This window comes from Bufo gargarizans, unplaced genomic scaffold (assembly GCF_014858855.1).
Source record: "Bufo gargarizans isolate SCDJY-AF-19 unplaced genomic scaffold, ASM1485885v1 original_scaffold_2225_pilon, whole genome shotgun sequence".
NCBI classification, from domain to species: domain Eukaryota; kingdom Metazoa; phylum Chordata; class Amphibia; order Anura; family Bufonidae; genus Bufo; species Bufo gargarizans.
The window spans coordinates 38,509-62,067 of record NW_025334700.1 but is presented as its reverse complement, the minus strand read 5'-3'; the positions used below and the strand labels follow the sequence as shown (position 1 = coordinate 62,067).

General features: G+C 37.1%; 1 protein-coding gene across 1 annotated transcript in view; it reads left to right on the top strand.

Annotated features, from left to right (window-relative positions):
- Positions 1-4,367: 4,367 nt before the first annotated feature.
- LOC122924094 (very-long-chain 3-oxoacyl-CoA reductase-B-like) overlaps positions 4,368-23,559 on the top strand; it is a 45,540-nt gene continuing 26,348 nt past the window's right edge. The window contains exon 1 of the mRNA XM_044275018.1: positions 4,368-4,809. Coding sequence (XP_044130953.1) covers positions 4,647-4,809 — 163 coding nt within the window. The 5' untranslated portion in view covers positions 4,368-4,646. The remainder of the gene's footprint in view (positions 4,810-23,559) is intronic.

Below are 23,559 nucleotides of genomic sequence, written 5' to 3'. Positions count from 1 at the left end.
TCCCGTTCCACCACATCCCAAAGATGCTCTATTGGGTTGAGATCTGGTGACTGTGGGGGCCATTTTAGTACAGTGAACTCATTGTCATGTTCAAGAAACCATTTTGAAATGATTCGAGCTTTGTGACATGGTGCATTATCCTGCTGGAAGTAGCCATCAGAGGATGGGTACATGGTGGTCATGAAGGGGTGGACATGGTCAGAAACAGTGCTTGTGGCATTTAAACGATGACCAATTGGCACTAAGGGGCCTAAAGTGTGCCCAGAAAACATCCCCCACACCATTACACCACCACCAGCCTGCACAGTGGTAACCAGGCATGATGGATACATGTTCTCATTCTGTTTACGCCAAATTCGGACTCTACCATTTGATTGTCTCAACAGAAATCGAGACTCATCAGACCAGGCAACATTTTTCCAGTCTTCAACAGTCCAATTTTGGTGAGCTCGTGCAAATTGTAGCCTCTTTTTGCTATTTGTAGTGGAGATGAGTGGTACCCGGTGGGGTCTTCTGCTGTTGTAGCCCACCTTTCTTTCCCATTCTGTCATTCAGTTTGGAGTTCAGGAGATTGTCTTGACCAGGACCACAACCCTACATGCATTGAAGCAACTGCCATGTGATTGGTTGACTAGATAATCGCATTAATGAGAAATAGAACAGGTGTTCCTAATAATTCTTTAGGTGAGTGTATATACACGTGCAAAACAGTAGTGAAAATAAAAAGGATAAAACGAGAAAGTCTCTTGATAAGGGCCTTTTCCGTTCCCAGGGACAAGTAGAGAAGCACAGCCCATGGCGACTCCCTCCATTTTGGCCCAGCCTTCTGGGAAGGCTGGCAAATATGAAATATGAATAAACTATGGGGGTCATTTATCAAACAGAAATACGCCTAAATTAGGCATATTTCTGGTGCAGATCGCGGCGCAAAGATCCTTCCCGACTTCTCCCCGCTCACGCCAGGTCTAAAAAAGTAACTGTGGGTGGGGAAGGGGACGGACAGGTAGGCTTGTCTCATTTACCATTTTCTACGCCTGTTTTGGGCATAGAAAATGGTCTTAATCTAAGACAGCTCGGACGTTCTTACATTTAGAAGTGGCGGAGGATCCGCCGAAGTTTTGGAGAGGCCGGCGCCTCTTAATAACGCCAGCGGATAGGGCTTATTAAGACCGGCGTTTTAAATGTGCCCTTATGTGTTCCCGTCTGTTCTGAAGGAAATTCGCGCGTCAACATACTTCCATAATTCATGGTTCATCATACCGATCGTATAGCAGTGCGGAAATTGACCTGCCGTGCGGATTTCCATATCTACGACATGAGATCTGTTGCAAAACCGCATCTAATCCGCACCAGAACCTGCAATTAGAAATTAAGGATTTTGGTTCGGATATGTAATACCCCAGATTTGGGGGTAAAACTATGGGCCTCTTTAATTACTTTATTTAATGTTTTATGTGTAATTCTATGCAATATTACATTTGTCTCTTGTATTGTATTATCTCATTTTATCCAGCAGGGGGAGGTATTGCATGGCAAGGGCAGGCTGTAACAGGGCTTAATCACCCCTCCTGGGAGTGGACTCTTCTGACTTCCTGCCAGGAGGGGGAAATCTAGTGTGTGTCAGCAATCTTTGGTCAGAGTTAGCCGTAGAGGGGACTTGACAGGTCCTGTCCTGATGGTGGAGGAGAGTAGGGAAGCAGCTCATAGAGCACCAACTCCCCAGAGTTGAATTAAGGACAGCAGAGTAAACTGCAACCTCGCTTCTACAGTCACTGCTGTGAGGTGAGGGACTACGACTAAACACACCCTCATCCCCAGACAACCACTAGGCCAGAAACATCTAAGTGCAGAATTGCAGCCATCCCATCTGCCACCATACCTTCTCTGCTGGTGCCAGAAGTAGCCTGATGCTACTGTTTGTACTTTCAAGTTCTATGTTGCACTTAGTAAAAAGCACTTTGTTATGTTCAACTCTGGCCTCATTCTACAGTGCTGCAACGGCCCGAGGTAGGAAACCGTGACCAAACTATACCACATCAGGGCCACAACCACTCCCATCCTCTCTACTGGCTCCCATAGGGGCTCACTGCAGAAACGCACATACGGAGATTTGCATGGATCTTCTGTGCGTTCATGTCACGGCCACGGTTTTGGCCGTGACTCCTTGGGAGCCGCATACTGTTGTCCGCGGTTTGGGTTGTTGTTTCAACCGCAGCTTGAGGCATGATGTTACTTGTCTCAGGTGCGGTTGCCGCGGACAACAGGTGTGTGTGCGGTCCCTTTGGAGTCTGTGTGCGTGTATGTATACACCGTTGTTTGTCTGTGTGCACTCTGTGTATGATGTGGTGTGCACTGACACCTTTCCTGCACTGTGGTTGCCCGTGGCAACGTTTGGTGATGTGTACATGTGGTGGCAGTGTCCCGGCCTTTTGGCTGACTCCCAGGACACGCTTGCCACCCATGTCGTTGCCAGCGGTAACAACCACAGTGTGTTTGGACACGGTTTATTTGGGTTGGTGTTTTCCCTTTCCTGTGGTGCTGGAAGGGTTAACTCTCTTCCCAGTGTGTGTGATGTCACTGGGTGTGTCTGACCAGTGGGTGTGGCCACTTAGGCCTATATAGCTTTTCTCTTTGGCATGGCTCAGGAGGTTGCTTCAGTCATGCTTTGCTGTAGCAGCCTCCTGTGATTTCTATCTCCTTGTAAGGGCCACCCTTTCGGTCATATGTTATTATTGCGTGATTTGTTGTTGATGTCCTGTGTCTTTGCTTTTTGTGCAGCTATGGATGTCCTGGTCCCTGTGTGTCTTCCTGTGTGTGCTGTTTACCTTTATTTGTGTGGACAGCGTTTGCACGGGTTCCAGTCAGCTAGACTGAGACAGGTATGTGTGGAACTGTTAGGGTTCACCTGTCTTATCCGTAGTCCTGTTTATGTACCCCATCTTCATGCTGCTTGGCCAGTGAGACTCCTGCTCCTCCGTTCCTAGGAGAAGTGGGTTGTCTTACCCTGCTCCTTAGCCAGGGACCGGACGGAGGGTAAGTCAGGGCTCCGAGGTTCCTGCGCATGGGTCCTCCTACCATCAAGGTTGGCCCATGCAGGTAGGAGACAGGGTCAGCGTTAGGCCGGGAGCTGCGTTGTGAACTCGCTGCGGGAGGAACACTCGTCTACAAAACCCCACGCTGATTCCTGACTTTCTGCAGGCCTCCAGGGAGATGCTAATTGGATTACAACAGGAGATGTGTATTCCCCACACAGCTTTCCAGACTCATCACTATTCCGTTTTTTTTTTTCCGCTCTTCTGACCCCCAGGACAAATATGACAATCACATTACAAAAAACATATGCTACTAGGTAGGTGGAGGGCCTTTGTGATCAGTTCCCTAATAATGCGGAGGACAATATTACACAATGAGGTATAGGACACCTATTCCTCACACCATGGGAGATTCAGAGAGGACTCCTCCACAGGATAGAGCACGCTGCATCCGTTTTACACATGCCAAGTGCTACTTCCCATAGACCCTTCACAATAACCGACAAAAACAAATCCGTTGGTTCTCCGTTTCTTTATAAAGTATCCGTTATTTTTAAAGGATGCTATTAATAACAGATAAGCGAATTGTGATGAGAACTCGCCGGTAGATTTCCATCACCCACCCCCTGCCTGGCACTGTTTAGTTACCTCAGGGCTGAGTTATTTGGAAGCATCTCTTGCATTCACAATGTAATTCTGCCAGGTATTGTGAAAACTCAGGGTGGGTCCACACAAGACTTCTTCATGGAGGACACTAAACCGGAGGAAAACCGCAGAGAACTACACTTTATGCCTCAAATAATAAAAATAAAAAAAAATAAAGGTGAGGAAATCAGGAGAGACTGAGAAGACTGCAGATAACTAAAAACCTCAACCGCTAACGCGTGTCTTCCCCGTCTAAACTAAATTATGACAGAGGCACATGTTTGGTGGAGTGAGGATCGGTCACAGCTTTATTTATCTTTTGAATCGCTTTTTCACCAAACTCTTATTATCACCAGAAACCACTTCCAGGAGTATGAGAAGCGAAATGCCCCACGGAAACCACAATGGGCAAGTCCGTCTTCTCCTCCGGTCTTAGTAATTTATTTCCACCGACCTCCAGCTGTGACTTAAACCATGACAACTGTAACAGAAAGATATGTGAGACCAAAACATCATGGAGAAAAACAATCAAAGGGCGAGAGGGTGGGAGCATTCCTGTTGAAGGTGCCGGTGAAAAGAGACCGAGATGTGAGGAGCCCTCCTATTTATTAACTCTAGGGGGAGGGACAGGAGAGGCCATCTAATCTGGAGAAGGGGGGGAGGGCAAGGGGGAGAAAACTAAATACTCAAACAGGCAGGCCCAGGGCCAAAGGAATTTAACACATGAACTGCCAATCAGTATCTGCAGTCAAAAACGCCCTCGCTATATGCTGTGGCGTTAACTATTACGGCAAATTACATAACATTACTACAGGAAGCTGCCGGTCCTGATAACAGGAACCAACCCATGCTCCTCCAAGGGAGAAGTTACATAGTCACTGGATTTCAGCCAGAAGAGGAAGAGTAGAGCTGTACATACACAGTCAGGACAACAAAGCAAACAGCACCCAGGACCACCAAGAAGATCAGATGGAGGAGTCTCAGTTCTACCAATGGCTTCACCTGTTGGGTCTCCTGGCTCTATCATATCTGGTCCTGAAACAAGTGTGGACCCTGCTGATCGGGATCAAAAACCATATACTCTCCCGGTGGTGGAGGACTAACCTCAAGAAGAAGTATGGAGGATGGGCAGGTAAGAGGGGACGGGGTGCACATGAGATTTATATACACACAGCCCAGATCCAGTATATACACTACTACACCATGACATGTATATACACACAGCCCAGATCCAGTATATACACTACTACACCATGACATGTATATACACACAGCCCAGATCCAGTATATACACTACTACACCATGACCTGTATATACACACAGCCCAGATCCAGTATATACACTACTACACCATGACATGTATATACACACAGCACAGATCCAGTATATACACTACTACACCATGACAGGTATATACACACAGCCCAGATCCAGTATATACACTACTACACCATGACATGTATATACACACAGCCCAGATCCAGTATATACACTACTACACCATGACCTGTATATACACACAGCCCAGATCCAGTATATACACTACTACACCATGACATGTATATACACACAGCCCAGATCCAGTATATACACTACTACACCATGACCTGTATATACACATAGCCCAGATCCAGTATATACACTACTACACCATGACATGTATATACACACAGCCCAGATCCAGTATATACACTACTACACCATGACCTGTATATACACACAGCCCAGATCCAGTATATACACTACTACACCATGACCTGTATATACACACAGCCCAGATCCAGTATATACACTACTACACCATGACATGTATATACACACAGCCCAGATCCAGTATATACACTACTACACCATGACATGTATATACACACAGCCCAGATCCAGTATATACACTACTACACCATAACATGTATATACACACAGCCCAGATCCAGTATATACACTACTACATCATGACATCTATATACACACAGCCCAGACCCAGTATATACACTACTACACCATGACCTGTATATACACACATCCCAGATCCAGTATATGCACTACTACACCATGACATGTATATACACACAGCCCAGATCCAGTATATACACTACTACACCATGACATCTATATACACACAGCCCAGATCCAGTATATGCACTACTACACCATGACCTGTATATACACACATCCCAGATCCAGTATATGCACTACTATACCATGACATGTATATACACACAGCCCAGATCCAGTATATACACTACTACACCATGACATGTATATACACACAGTCCAGATCCAGTATATGCACTACTACACCATGACCTGTATATACACAGCCCGGATCCAGTATATACACTACTACACCATGACCTGTATATACACAAGTAGTAAGATGCGGGATGTTTCGTCAAAGTGACAGGTACCACGCCCCTTTTACACGCCCCCTTTTTATATAGCTTGATATCAATTTGATATCAAACTATAGACTTTTTATATCTAGTTTGATATCAAGTCTATATCTCTTGAAATTGCTGTCTTGAAATTGCTGAGCACAAATGTTTGCAAGACACATTGTTCAATTCATGAGTGCCCCAGACCCTGTCATCGACACGCCCGCTTGCAAAGCACATTTACAATATTGAAACTGCTGATCACAAATTTTTCAAATAGCTTGATATCAAGTTTATTTTGCTTCAAAATGCTGATCACAAATGTTTGCAAGACACATTGTTCAATTTGTTCAATTCAAGAGTGCCTCAGACCCTGTCATCGACACGCCCGCTTGCAAAGCACATTTTCAAACGATACGGGCCTAAATGGCTTATCTACAAACACATTGCACAATTCAAGATTGCCCCAGCCCCTGTCATCGTGTTGCTCTACAAGGCCATAGCCCCCTGTCAGGGACATCAAAAACACATTATATCATTTTATACATTTTATAAGTTTCATTTTAAATAAAAATGCAAAAAATTTATCTACCTAGCTATCCTTCTATCTAACAATTATCTATCTAACTTTCTATCTAATTAGCTATAATCTATCTTTCTAGCTATTTCTATCTATCCATTTTATCTATCAATCCCTATCTATAGTCTATCTATCATCTAGCTGTTTTCTATCTATCTACTTATCTATAGTATATTTTTTCCATCTATCTATCTATTATCTATCCTTCTGTCTATCAATTATCTATATTTCTGTCTATCAATTATCTATATTTCTATCTACCTATCTATAGGCTATCTTTACATCTATCTGCTATCTATCTTTCCATGTATCTATCTACATAGCTATGTATCTATACATCCATATACCCCATCTATCTAAAGTCTATCTATCAATTTATCTACCTATCTATCCTTATATCTAACAATTATCTATCTAACTTTCTATCTACCTAGCTATAGTCTATCTTTCTAGCTATTTCTAGCTATCCATTTTATCTATCAATCCCTATCTATAGTCTATCTATCCATCTATCTGTTTTAAATCTATCTACTTATCTATAGTCTATTTTTCCATCTATCTATCTATTATCTATCCTTCTATCTATCTATCTATCTATCAATTATCTATATTTCTGTCTATCAATTATCTATATTTCTATCTACTTATCTATAGGCTATCTTTACATCTATCTGCTATCTATCTTTCCATGTAGCTATCTACATAGCTATCTATCTATACAGCCATATACCACATCTAGCTAAAGTCTATCTATCAATTTATCTACCTATCTATCCTTCTATCTAACAATTATCTATCTATCTTTATATCTACCTAGCTATAGTCTATCTTTATAGCTATTTCTATCTATCCATTTTATCTATCAATCCCTATCTATAGTCTATCTATCATCTATCTGTTTTCTATCTAGCTACTTATCTATAGTCTATTTTTCCATCTATCTATCTATTATCTATCCTTCTATCTATCTATCAATTATCTATATTTCTGCTATCTATACAGCCATATACCACATCTATCTAAAGTCTATCTATCAATTTATCTACCTATCTATCCTTCTATCTAACAATTATCTATCTATCTTTCTAGCTACCTATCTATAGTCTATCTATCATCTATCTGTTTTCTATCTAGCTACTTATCTATAGTCTATTTTTCCATCTATCTATCTATTATCTATCCTTCTATCTATCTATCTATCTATAAATTATCTATATTTCTGTCTATCAATTATCTATATTTCTATATACTTATCTATAGGCTATCTTTACATCTATCTGCTATCTATCTTTCCATGTAGCTATCTACATAGCTATCTATCTATACAGCCATATACCACATCTATCTAAAGTCTATCTATCAATTTATCTACCTATCTATCCTTCTATCTAACAATTATCTATCTATCTTTCTAGCTACCTATCTATAGTCTATCTATCCATCTATCTGTTTTCTATCTATCTACTTATCTTTAGTCTATTTTTCCATCGATTTGTTATCTATCCTTATATCTAGCTATCAATTATCTATATTACTATCGACCTATCTATAGTCTATCCTTACATCTATCTGTTATCTATCTATCTTTTCATTTATCTAGCTATATATCTATCTATCTATCTATCTATGGATCGATACAGCCATATACCCCATCTATCTAAAGTCTATCTATCAATTTATCTACCTATCTATCCTTCTATCTAACAATTATCTATCTATCTTTATATCTACCTAGCTATAGTCTATCTTTCTAGCTATGTCTATCTATCCATTTTTATCTATCAATCCATTTTTATCCAGACAACGGTCTATCTATCTATCTATCTATCCAGCTAGCTGTTATCTATACATTTATCTATACAACTATCTATTATCTATGTATATATACATCCATATACCCATCTATCTAAATTCTATCTATCTATCTTTCTGGCTACCTATCTATAGTCTATCTATCCATCTGTTTTCTATCTATCTACTTATCTATAGTCTATTTTTCTATCTATCTATTAGCTATCCTTCTATCTATCTATCAATTATCTATATTTCTATCTACCAATTATCTATATTTCTATATACCTATCTATAGTCTATCTTTACATTTATCTGTTATCTATCTTTCCATTTATCTATCTATATATCTATGTATCTATACAGCCATATACTTAATCTATCTAAAGTCTATCGATCAATTTATCTACCTATCTATCCTTCTATCTAACAATTATCTATCTATCTTTATATCTACCTAGCTATAGTCCATCTTTCTAGCTATTTCTATCTATCCATTTTATCTATTAATCCATTTTTATCCAGACAACAGTCTATCTATCTATCTATCTATCTATCTGTCTATCCAGCTATCTGTTATCTATCCAGTTATCTATCCAACTATCCATTTTTATCCAGACAACAGTCTATCTATCTATCTACCTATCTGTCTATCCAGCTATCTGTTATCTATCCAGTTATCTATCCAACTATCTTATCTATTATCTATCTATCTATCTATCTATCTATCTAGCTATCTAACAAATGTATCTTGCTATCTATCTAACTGGCTGTCTTTCGATCTGTTTTCCCTATTATTCTAGCCATTTTTCTAAAAATGTATCCATTGATCTGTCTTTCTATCTATCTTTCTATCAATTTTTTCTATCTATCCAGCTAGCTAACAATTTATCCATTTATCTATATATGATCAATTTATCCGTATATCGGTGCCAATATAGACAGACAAACCCCACCACTCTGTCAATACACAATTTGAAATGTTTACACAATACAAAATTTCAAAAATGTTGTACAATATGCTGTAAAAAATGTAAAAATGATCATTGTATCCGTATATCTATCTATCTATCCCAATCTAACGTTTCAATAGATAAATATTTTATCTATCTATATACCTATCAATCTATATAACAATTTATCCATTTATCTATCTATCCTTCTATCTATTTCTACAATTTTTTCTATCTATCCAGCTATCTAACAATTTATCCATTTATCTATATATGAGCAATTTATCCGTATATCGGTGCCAATATAGACAGACAAACCCCACCACTCTGTCAATACACAATTTGAAATGTTTACACAATACAAAATTTCAAAAATGTTGTACAATATGCTGTAAAAATGTAAAAATGATCATTGTATCCGTATATCTATCTATCCCAATCTAACGTTTCAATAGATAAATATTTTATCTATCTATATACCTATCAATCTATATAACAATTTATCCATTTATCTATCTATCCTTCTATCTATTTCTAACCATCTAGCTACTGTAACAGGGCTATCTATCAAACATCTATCTATTTACATTTCTATCTATCAAACATCTATTTATCTATCTATCTAAATGGCTGTCTTTCTATCTTTCTTTCTATCTAGTATCTATCTTTCAATCAATCTATCCATTTATCTAACAATTTATCCATTTATCTATCTATCTATCTATCTATTTCTAAACATCTAGCTACTATAACAGGGCTAGCTATCAAACATTTATTTACATTTCTATCAAACATCTTTTTATCTATCCACATAGATAACTGTCTTTCTATCTATTATATATCTAGCTTTCTTTCTATCTATTATCTATCCATCTTTCTATCTATTATCTATATGTCTTTCTATCTATTTTAGCTATCTATTTATCTAGCTTCTAACATCTATCTAACTTCCAATCGTTCTGTCTATTTTCCTATCAATCTATCCATTTATCTAACAATTTATCCATTGATGTCTGTCTATCTATCTTTCTATCATTTTTATAGCTATCCAGCTATCTAACAATTTATCTATTTATCTATATATGGTCATTTTATCCGTATAGCTGTGCCAATATAGACAGACAAACCCCACCACTCTGTCATTACACACAGCAATGTTGCAAAGTTGTATTCATTTGAAATGCTTACACAATTCAAAATTTCAAAGTGTTGGACAATATGCTGTAAAAATGTTAAAATGCTCAATTTATCCGTATAGCTATCAATCTTTCTATTCTTCTATCAATCTATCTATTTATCTTTCTATCAAACATCTATTTATCTTTCTATCTAACCGTCTACCGTGCCACTATCTTTCTAGCTATCACATATCTATTTATCTATCATTTTATCTATCTATCTACATATCTAGCTATCTACCTATTTGACTATTTATCTAACAATTTATCTAGACCTCTATCTATCGATCAATTTATCTATGAACAATCTAACTATCTACCTATCTATCTATTTTATCTATCTATCCATTCTATCTATCTTTATATCTATTACCTATCTTTCCATTATCTTTCTATCTATAACATATCTATTTATCTATCCATTTAGCAATCAACAATCTATCTAAATATCTGCCATTTTATTTATTTAGCTTCTAATAGCTATCACAATTCGGGCTCTGGCACGCTTTACAAATTTCAAATAGTTAGATTATGTTTTATAAGAATTTATATGTTTATTATAGGCCTTTTTATGTCAAAATCTTAATTTTATATTAAAAACTTATCAAAGTGTTAGAAATGGGCATATCCAAAAAGATTTTTATCAAAATGAAACTTAACAACCTGTTTTAGCATTAGCAGTGATCTGAGAAGAATGTCTTGGAGGATGTTGCCCTCTGTAGTAAGAAGCTGACAGAAGTGGTAAGACCTTAATGGACGAATACAAATGTAGCAAGAATCAATATAAATTTAAGAGCAAATTTATTTTTTAATTTGTAACTGCCTGACATTAGATTTCACCATCTGTAGTAAGCTGTACTCAAACGCCCTGTTTTACCACTAACAGTAATCTGAGAAGAATGTCTGGGAAGATGTTGCCCTCTGTAGTAAGAAGCTGACAGACGTGGTAAGACCTTAATGGACGAATACTCTTTATATCAAACAATATCAAGCGATATAAACTTTATATCAAACACTAAAAATGCTATATCAAACTAAAACTTTATGTCAAACACTATAAATGTTATATAAAATTTAAAGAAAGATAGGCTATTAGATAGCTATTAGAAGCTAAATAAATAAAATGGCAGATATTTAGATAGATTGTTGATTGCTAAATGGATAGATAAATAGATATGTTATAGATAGAAAGATAATGGAAAGATAGGTAATAGATATAAAGATAGATAGAATGGATAGATAGATAAAATAGATAGATAGGTAGATAGTTAGATTGTTCATAGATAAATTGATCGATAGATAGAGGTCTAGATAAATTGTTAGATAAATAGTCAAATAGGTAGATAGCTAGATATGTAGATAGATAGATAAAATGATAGATAAATAGATATGTGATAGCTAGAAAGATAGTGGCACGGTAGACGGTTAGATAGAAAGATAAATAGATGTTTGATAGAAAGATAAATAGATAGATTGATAGAAGAATAGAAAGATTGATAGCTATACGGATAAATTGAGCATTTTAACATTTTTACAGCATATTGTCCAACACTTTGAAATTTTGAATTGTGTAAACATTTCAAATGAATACAACTTTGCAACATTGCTGTGTGTAATGACAGAGTGGTGGGGTTTGTCTGTCTATATTGGCACAGCTATACGGATAAAATGACCATATATAGATAAATAGATAAATTGTTAGATAGCTGGATAGCTATAAAAATGATAGAAAGATAGATAGACAGACATCAATGGATAAATTGTTAGATAAATGGATAGATTGATAGGAAAATAGACAGAACGATTGGAAGTTAGATAGATGTTAGAAGCTAGATAAATAGATAGCTAAAATAGATAGAAAGACATATAGATAATAGATAGAAAGATGGATAGATAATAGATAGAAAGAAAGCTAGATATATAATAGATAGAAAGACAGTTATCTATGTGGATAGATAAAAAGATGTTTGATAGAAATGTAAATAAATGTTTGATAGCTAGCCCTGTTATAGTAGCTAGATGTTTAGAAATAGATAGATAGATAGATAAATGGATAAATTGTTAGATAAATGGATAGATTGATTGAAAGATAGATACTAGATAGAAAGAAAGATAGAAAGACAGCCATTTAGATAGATAGATAAATAGATGTTTGATAGATAGAAATGTAAATAGATAGATGTTTGATAGATAGCCCTGTTACAGTAGCTAGATGGTTAGAAATAGATAGAAGGATAGATAGATAAATGGATAAATTGTTATATAGATTGATAGGTATATAGATAGATAAAATATTTATCTATTGAAACGTTAGATTGGGATAGATAGATATACGGATACAATGATCATTTTTACATTTTTACAGCATATTGTACAACATTTTTGAAATTTTGTATTGTGTAAACATTTCAAATTGTGTATTGACAGAGTGGTGGGGTTTGTCTGTCTATATTGGCACCGATATACGGATAAATTGCTCATATATAGATAAATGGATAAATTGTTAGATAGCTGGATAGATAGAAAAAATTGTAGAAATAGATAGAAGGATAGATAGATAAATGGATAAATTGTTATATAGATTGATAGGTATATAGATAGATAAAATATTTATCTATTGAAACGTTAGATTGGGATAGATAGATAGATAGATATACGGATACAATGATCATTTTTACATTTTTTACAGCATATTGTACAACATTTTTGAAATTTTGTATTGTGTAAACATTTCAAATTGTGTATTGACAGAGTGGTGGGGTTTGTCTGTCTATATTGGCACCGATATACGGATAAATTGCTCATATATAGATAAATGGATAAATTGTTAGCTAGCTGGATAGATAGAAAAAATTGATAGAAAGATAGATAGAAAGACAGATCAATGGATACATTTTTAGAAAAATGGCTAGAATAATAGGGAAAACAGATCGAAAGACAGCCAGTTAGATAGATAGCAAGATACATTTGTTAGATAGCTAGATAGATAGATAGATAGATAGATAGATAGATAGATAGATAATAGATAAGATAGTTGGATAGATAACTGGATAGATAACAGATAGCTGGATAGACAGATAGGTAGATAGATAGATAGACTGTTGTCTGGATAAAAATGGATAGTTGGATAGATAACTGGATAGATAACAGATAGCTGGATAGACAGATAGATAGATAGATAGATAGATAGACTGTTGTCTGGATAAAAATGGATTAATAGATAAAATGGATAGATAGAAATAGCTAGAAAGATGGACTATAGCTAGGTAGATATAAAGATAGATAGATAATTGTTAGATAGAAGGATAGATAGGTAGATAAATTGATCGATAGACTTTAGATAGATTAAGTATATGGCTGTATAGATACATAGATATATAGATAGATAAATGGAAAGATAGATAACAGATAAATGTAAAGATAGACTATAGATAGGTATATAGAAATATAGATAATTGGTAGATAGAAATATAGATAATTGATAGATAGATAGAAGGATAGCTAATAGATAGATAGAAAAATAGACTATAGATAAGTAGATAGATAGAAAACAGATGGATAGATAGACTATAGATAGGTAGCCAGAAAGATAGATAGATAGAATTTAGATAGATGGGTATATGGATGTATATATACATAGATAATAGATAGTTGTATAGATAAATGTATAGATAACAGCTAGCTGGATAGATAGATAGATAGATAGACCGTTGTCTGGATAAAAATGGATTGATAGATAAAAATGGATAGATAGACATAGCTAGAAAGATAGACTATAGCTAGGTAGATATAAAGATAGATAGATAATTGTTAGATAGAAGGATAGATAGGTAGATAAATTGATAGATAGACTTTAGATAGATGGGGTATATGGCTGTATCGATCCATAGATAGATAGATAGATAGATATATAGCTAGATAAATGAAAAGATAGATAGATAACAGATAGATGTAAGGATAGACTATAGATAGGTCGATAGTAATATAGATAATTGATAGCTAGATATAAGGATAGATAACAAATCGATGGAAAAATAGACTAAAGATAAGTAGATAGATAGAAAACAGATAGATGGATAGATAGACTATAGATAGGTAGCTAGAAAGATAGATAGATAATTGTTAGATAGAAGGATAGATAGGTAGATAAATTGATAGATAGACTTTAGATAGATGTGGTATATGGCTGTATAGATAGATAGCTATGTAGATAGCTACATGGAAAGATAGATAGCAGATAGATGTAAAGATAGCCTATAGATAAGTATATAGAAATATAGATAATTGATAGACAGAAATATAGATAATTGATAGATAGATAGATAGATAGAAGGATAGATAATAGATAGATAGATGGAAAAATAGACTATAGATAAGTAGCTAGATAGAAAACAGATAGATGATAGATAGACTATAGATAGGTAGCTAGAAAGATAGATAGATAATTGTTAGATAGAAGGATAGATAGGTAGATAAATTGATAGATAGACTTTAGATAGATGTGGTATATGGCTGTATAGATAGCAGAAATATAGATAATTGATAGATAGATAGAAGGATAGATAATAGATAGATAGATGGAAAAATAGACTATAGATAAGTAGCTAGATAGAAAACAGATAGATGATAGATAGACTATAGATAGGGATTGATAGATAAAATGGATAGATAGAAATAGCTATAAAGATAGACTATAGCTAGGTAGATATAAAGATAGATAGATAATTGTTAGATAGAAGGATAGATAGGTAGATAAATTGATAGATAGACTTTAGCTAGATGTGGTATATGGCTGTATAGATAGATAGCTATGTAGATAGCTACATGGAAAGATAGATAGCAGATAGATGTAAAGATAGCCTATAGATAAGTAGATAGAAATATAGATAATTGATAGACAGAAATATAGATAATTGATAGATAGATAGATAGATAGATAGAAGGATAGATAATAGATAGATAGATGGAAAAATAGACTATAGATAAGTAGATAGATTTAAAACAGATAGATGGATAGATAGACTATAGATAGGGATTGATAGATAAAATGGATAGATAGAAATAGCTAGAAAGATAGACTATAGCTAGGTAGATAGAAAGTTAGATAGATAATTGTTAGATATAAGGATAGATAGGTAGATAAATTGATAGATAGACTTTAGATAGATGGGGTATATGGATGTATAGATACATAGCTATGTAGATAGATACATGGAAAGATAGATAGCAGATAGATGTAAAGATAGCCTATAGATAGGTAGATAGAAATATAGATAATTGATAGACAGAAATATAGATAATTGATAGACAGAAGGATAGATAATAGATAGATAGATGGAAAAAATATACTATAGATAAGTAGATAGATAGAAAACAGCTAGATGATAGATAGACTATAGATAGGGATTGATAGATAAAATGGATAGATAGAAATAGCTAGAAAGATAGATTATAGCTAATTAGATAGAAAGTTAGATAGATAATTGTTAGATAGAAGGATAGCTAGGTAGATAAATTTTTTGCATTTTTATTTAAAATGAAACTTATAAAATGTATAAAATGATATAATGTGTTTTTGATGTCCCTGACAGGGGGCTATGGCCTTGTAGAGCAACACGATGACAGGGGCTGGGGCAATCTTGAATTGTGCAATGTGTTTGTAGATAAGCCATTTAGGCCCGTATCGTTTGAAAATGTGCTTTGCAAGCGGGCGTGTCGATGACAGGGTCTGAGGCACTCTTGAATTGAACAAATTGAACAATGTGTCTTGCAAACATTTGTGATCAGCATTTTGAAGCAAAATAAACTTGATATCAAGCTATTTGAAAAATTTGTGATCAGCAGTTTCAATATTGTAAATGTGCTTTGCAAGCGGGCGTGTCGATGACAGGGTCTGGGGCACTCATGAATTGAACAATGTGTCTTGCAAACATTTGTGCTCAGCAATTTCAAGACAGCAATTTCAAGAGATATAGACTTGATATCAAACTAGATATAAAAAGTCTATAGTTTGATATCAAATTGATATCAAGCTATATAAAAAGGGGGCGTGTAAAAGGGGCGTGGTACCTGTCACTTTGACGAAACATCCCGCATCTTACTACTTACACACAGCCCAGATCCAGTATATACACTACTACACCATGACATGTATATACACACAGCCCAGATCCGGTATATACACTACTACACCATGACCTGTATATACACAGCCCGGATCCAGTATATACACTACTACACCATGACCTGTATATACACACAGTCCAGATCCAGTATATACACTACTACACCATGACATGTATATACACACAGCCCAGATCCAGTATATACACTACTACACCATGACCTGTATATACACACAGCCCAGATCCAATATATACACTACTACAGGCATGTCCAAACTGCGGCCCTCCAGCTGTTGCAAAACTACAACTCCCAGCATGCCCTAATAGCTGTAAGCTATCCAGGCATGCTGGGAGTTGTAGTTTTGAAACAGCTGGAGGGACACAGTTTGGACATGCCTGCACTACTACACCATGACATGTATATACACACAGCCCAGATCCAGTATATACACTACTACAACATGACATGTATACACACAGCCCAGATCCAGTATATACACTACTACACCATGACCTGTATATACACACAGCCCAGATCCAGTATATACACTACTACACCATGACCTGTATATACACACAGCCCAGATCCAGTATATACACTACTACACCATGACATGTATATACACACAGCCCGGATCCGGTATATACACTACTACACCATGACCTGTATATACACAGCCCGGATCCAGTATATACACTACTACACCATGACCTGTATATACACACAGCCCGGATCCAGTATACACTACTACACCATGACCTGTATATACACACAGCCCAGATCCAGTATATACACTACTACACCATGACCTGTATATACACACAGCCCAGATCCAGTATATACACTACTACACCATGACATGTATATACACACAGCCCAGACCCAGTATATACACTACTACACCATGACCTGTATATACACACAGCCCAGATCCAGTATATACACTACTACACCATGACATGTATATACACACAGCCTAGATACAGTATATACACTACTACACCATGACCTGTATATACACACAGCCCAGATCCAGTATATACACTACTACACCATGACATGTATATACACACAGCCCAGATCCAGTATATACACTACTACACCATGACATGTATATACACACAGCACAGATCCAGTATATACACTACTACACCATGACATGTATATACACACAGCTCAGATCCAGTGTATACACTACTACACCATGACATGTATATACACACAGCCCAGATCCAGTATATGCACTACTACACCATGACATGTATATACACACAGCACAGATCCAGTATATACACTACTACACCATGACATGTATATACACACAGTCCAGATCCAGTATATACACTACTACACCATAACCTGTATATACACACAGCCCAGATACAGTATATACACTACTACACCATGACATGTATATACACACAGCTCAGATCCAGTGTATACACTACTACACCATGACATGTATATACACACAGCCCAGAACCGGTATATACACTACTACACCATGACCTGTATATACACACAGCCCAGATCCAGTATATACACTACTACACCATGACCTGTATATACACACAGCCCAGATCCAGTATATACACTACTACACCATGACCTGTATATACACACAGCCCAGATCCAGTATATACACTACTACACCATAACATGTATATACACACAGCCCAGATCCAGTATATACACTACTACACCATGACATCTATATACACACAGCCCAGACCCAGTATATACACTACTACACCATGACCTGTATATACACACATCCCAGATCCAGTATATGCACTACTACACCATGACATCTATATACACACAGCCCAGATCCAGTATATACACTACTACACCATGACATGTATATACACACAGCCCAGATCCAGTATATACACTACTACACCATGACATCTATATACACACAGCCCAGATCCAGTATATGCACTACTACACCATGACATGTATATACACACATCCCAGATCCAGTATATGCACTACTATACCATGACATGTATATACACACAGCCCAGATCCAGTATATACACTACTACACCATGACATGTATATACACACAGCCCAGATCCGGTATATACACTACTACACCATGACCTGTATATACACAGCCCGGATCCAGTATATACACTACTACACCATGACCTGTATATACACACAGCCCAGATCCAGTATATACACTACTACACCATGACCTGTATATACACACAGCCCAGATCCAGTATATACACTACTACACCATGACCTGTATATACACACAGCCCGGATCCGGTATATACACTACTACACCATGACATGTATATACACACAGCCCAGATCCGGTATATACACTACTACACCATGACCTGTATATACACAGCCCGGATCCAGTATATACACTACTACACCATGACCTGTATATACACACAGTCGAGATCCAGTATATACACTACTACACCATGACATGTATATACACACAGCCCAGATCCAGTATATACACTACTACACCATGACCTGTATATACACACAGCCCAGATCCAGTATACACTACTACAGGCATGTCCAAACTGCGGCCCTCCAGCTGTTGCAAAACTACAACTCCCAGCATGCCCTAATAGCTGTAAGCTATCCAGGCATGCTGGGAGTTGTAGTTTTGAAACAGCTGGAGGGACACAGTTTGGACATGCCTGCACTACTACACCATGACATGTATATACACACAGCCCAGATCCAGTATATACACTACTACAACATGACATGTATATACACACAGCCCAGATCCAGTATATACACTACTACACCATGACATGTATATACACACAGTCCAGATCCAGTATATACACTACTACACCATGACCTGTATATACACAGCCCGGATCCAGTATATACACTACTACACCATGACCTGTATATACACACAGCCCAGATCCAGTATATACACTACTACACCATGACCTGTATATACACACAGCCCAGATCCAGTATATACACTACTACACCATGACATGTATATACACACAGCCCAGATCCGGTATATACACTACTACACCATGACCTGTATATACACAGCCCGGATCCAGTATATACACTACTACACCATGACCTGTATATACACACAGCCCGGATCCAGTATATACACTACTACACCATGGACCTGTATATACACTCAGCCCAGATCCAGTATATACACTACTACACCATGACCTGTATATACACACAGCCCAGATCCAGTATATACACTACTACACCATGACATGTATACACACCAGACCAGTATATACACTACACCATGACCTGTATATACACACAGCCCAGATCAGTATACACTACTACACCATGACATGTATATACACACAGCCCAGATACAGTATATACACTACTACACCATGACATGTATATACACACAGCCTAGATCCAGTATATACACTACTACACCCATGACCTGTATATACACACAGCCCAGATCCAGTATATACACTACTACACCATGACATGTATATACACACAGCCCAGATTCCAGTATATACACTACTACACCATGACATGTATATACACACAGCCCAGATCCAGTATATACACTACTACACCATGACATGTATATACCACACAGCCCAGATCCAGTATATACAACTACTACACCATGACATTTATATACACACAGCCCAATCCAGTATATACACTACTACACCATGACATGTTATATACACACAGCCACAGATCCCGTATATACACTACTACACCATGACATGTATATACACACAGCTCAGATCCAGTGTATACACTACTACCCATGACATGTATATACACACAGCACAGATCCAGTATATACACTACTACACCATGACATGTATATACACACAGCCCAGATCCAGTATATACACTACTACACCATGACATGTATATACACACAGCCCAGATCCGTATATCACTACTACACCATGACATGTATATACACACAGCCAGATCCAGTATATACACTATCTACACCATGACATGTATATACACACAGCCCAGATCCAGTATATACACTACTACCCCATGACATGTATATACACACAGCCCAGATCCAGTATATACACTACTACACCATGACATGTATATACACACAGCCCAGATCCAGTATATACACTACTACACCATGACATGTATATACACACAGCCCAGATCCAGTATATACACTACTACACCATGACCTGTATATACACACAGCCCAGATCCAGTATATACACTACTACACCATGACCTGTATATACACACAGCCAGATCCAGTATATACACTACTACACCATGACATGTATATACACACAGCCCAGATCCAGTATATACACTACTACACCATGACATGTATATACACACAGCCCAGATACAGTATATACACTACTACACCATGACATGTATATACACACAGCTCAGATCCAGTATATACACTACTACACCATGACATGTATATACACACAGTCCAGATCCAGTATATACACTACTACACCATGACATCTATATACACACAGCCAGATCCAGTATATACACTACTACACCATGACCTGTATATACACACAGCCCAGATCCAGTATATACACTACTACACCATGACCTGTATATACACACAGCCCAGATCCAGTATATACACTACTACACCATGACCTGTATATACACACAGCCCAGATCCAGTATATACACTACTACACCATGACCTGTATATACACACAGCCAGATCCAGTATATACACTACTACACCATGACATGTATATACACACAGCCCAGATCCAGTATATACACTACTACACCATGACATGTATATACACACAGCCCAGATCCAGTATATACACTACTACACCATGACATGTATATACAACAGCCAGATCCAGTATATACACTACTACACCATGACATGTATATACTACACAGCCCAGATCCAGTATATACACTACTACACCATGACATGTATATACACACAGCCCAGATCCAGTATATACACTACTACACCATGACCTGTATATACACAGCCCAGATCCGGTATATATACTACTACACCATGACCTGTATATACACACAGCCCAGATCCAGTATATACACTACTACACCATGACCTGTATATACTAACAGCCCAGATCCAGTATATACACTACTACACCATGACCTGTATATACACACAGCCCAGATCCAGTATTTACACTACTACACCATGACCTGTATATACACACAGAACAGATCCAGTATATACACTACTACACCATGACATGTATATACACACAGCCCAGATCCAGTATATACACTACTACACCATGACCTGTATATACACACAGCCCAGATCCGGTATATACACTACTACACCATGACATGTATATACACACAGCCCAGATCCAGTATATACCTACTACACCATGACATGTATATACACACAGCCCAGATCCAGTATATACACTACTACACCATGACATGTATATACACACAGCCCAGATTCGTATATACACTACTACACCATGACATGTATATACACACAGCCCAGATCCAGTATATACACTACTACACCATGACCTGTATATACACACAGCCCAGATCCAGTATATACACTACTACACCATGACCTGTATATACACACAGCCCAGATCCAGTATATACACTACTACACCATGACCTGTATATACACACAGCCCAGATCCAGTATATACACTACTACACCATGACCTGTATATACACACAGCCCAGATCCAGTATATACACTACTACACCATGACATGTATATACACACAGCCCAGATCCAGTATATACACTACTACACCATGACATGTATATACACACAGCCCAGATCCAGTATATACACTACTACACCATGACATGTATATACACACAGCCCAGATCCGGTATATACACTACTACACCATGACATGTATATACACACAGCCCAGATCCAGTATATACACTACTACACCATGACATGTATATACACACAGCCCAGATCCAGTATATACACTACTACACCATGACATGTATATACACACAGCCCAGATCCAGTATATACACTACTGCACCATGACCTGTATATACACACAGCCCAGATCCAGTGTATACACTACTACACCATGCCCTGTATATACACAGCCCGGATCCAGTATATACACTACTACACCATGACATGTATATACACACAGCCCAGATCCAGTATATACACTACTACACCATGACCTGTATATACACACAGCCCAGATCCAGTATATACACTACTACACCATGACCTGTATATACACACAGCCCAGATCCAGTATATACACTACTACACCATGACATGTATATACACACAGCCCAGATCCAGTATATACACTACTACACCATGACATGTTTATACACACAGCCCAGATCCGGTATATACACTACTACACCATGACATGTATATTCACACAGCCCAGATCCGGTATATACACTACTACACCATGACATGTATATACACACAGCCCAGATCCAGTATATACACTACTACACCATGACATGTATATACACACAGCCCAGATCCAGTATATACACTACTACACCATGACCTGTATATACACACAGCCCAGATCCGGTATATACACTACTACACCATGACCTGTATATACACACAGCCCAGATCCAGTATATACACTACTACACCATGACCTGTATATACACACAGCCCAGGTCCAGTATATACACTACGACACCATGACATGTATATACACACAGCACAGACTCAGTATATACACTACTACACCATGACATGTATATACACACAGCCCAGATCCAGTATATACACTACTACACCATGACCTGTATATACACACAGCCCAGATCCAGTATATACACTACTACACCATGACCTGTATATACACACAGCCCAGATCCAGTATATACACTACTACACCATGACCTGT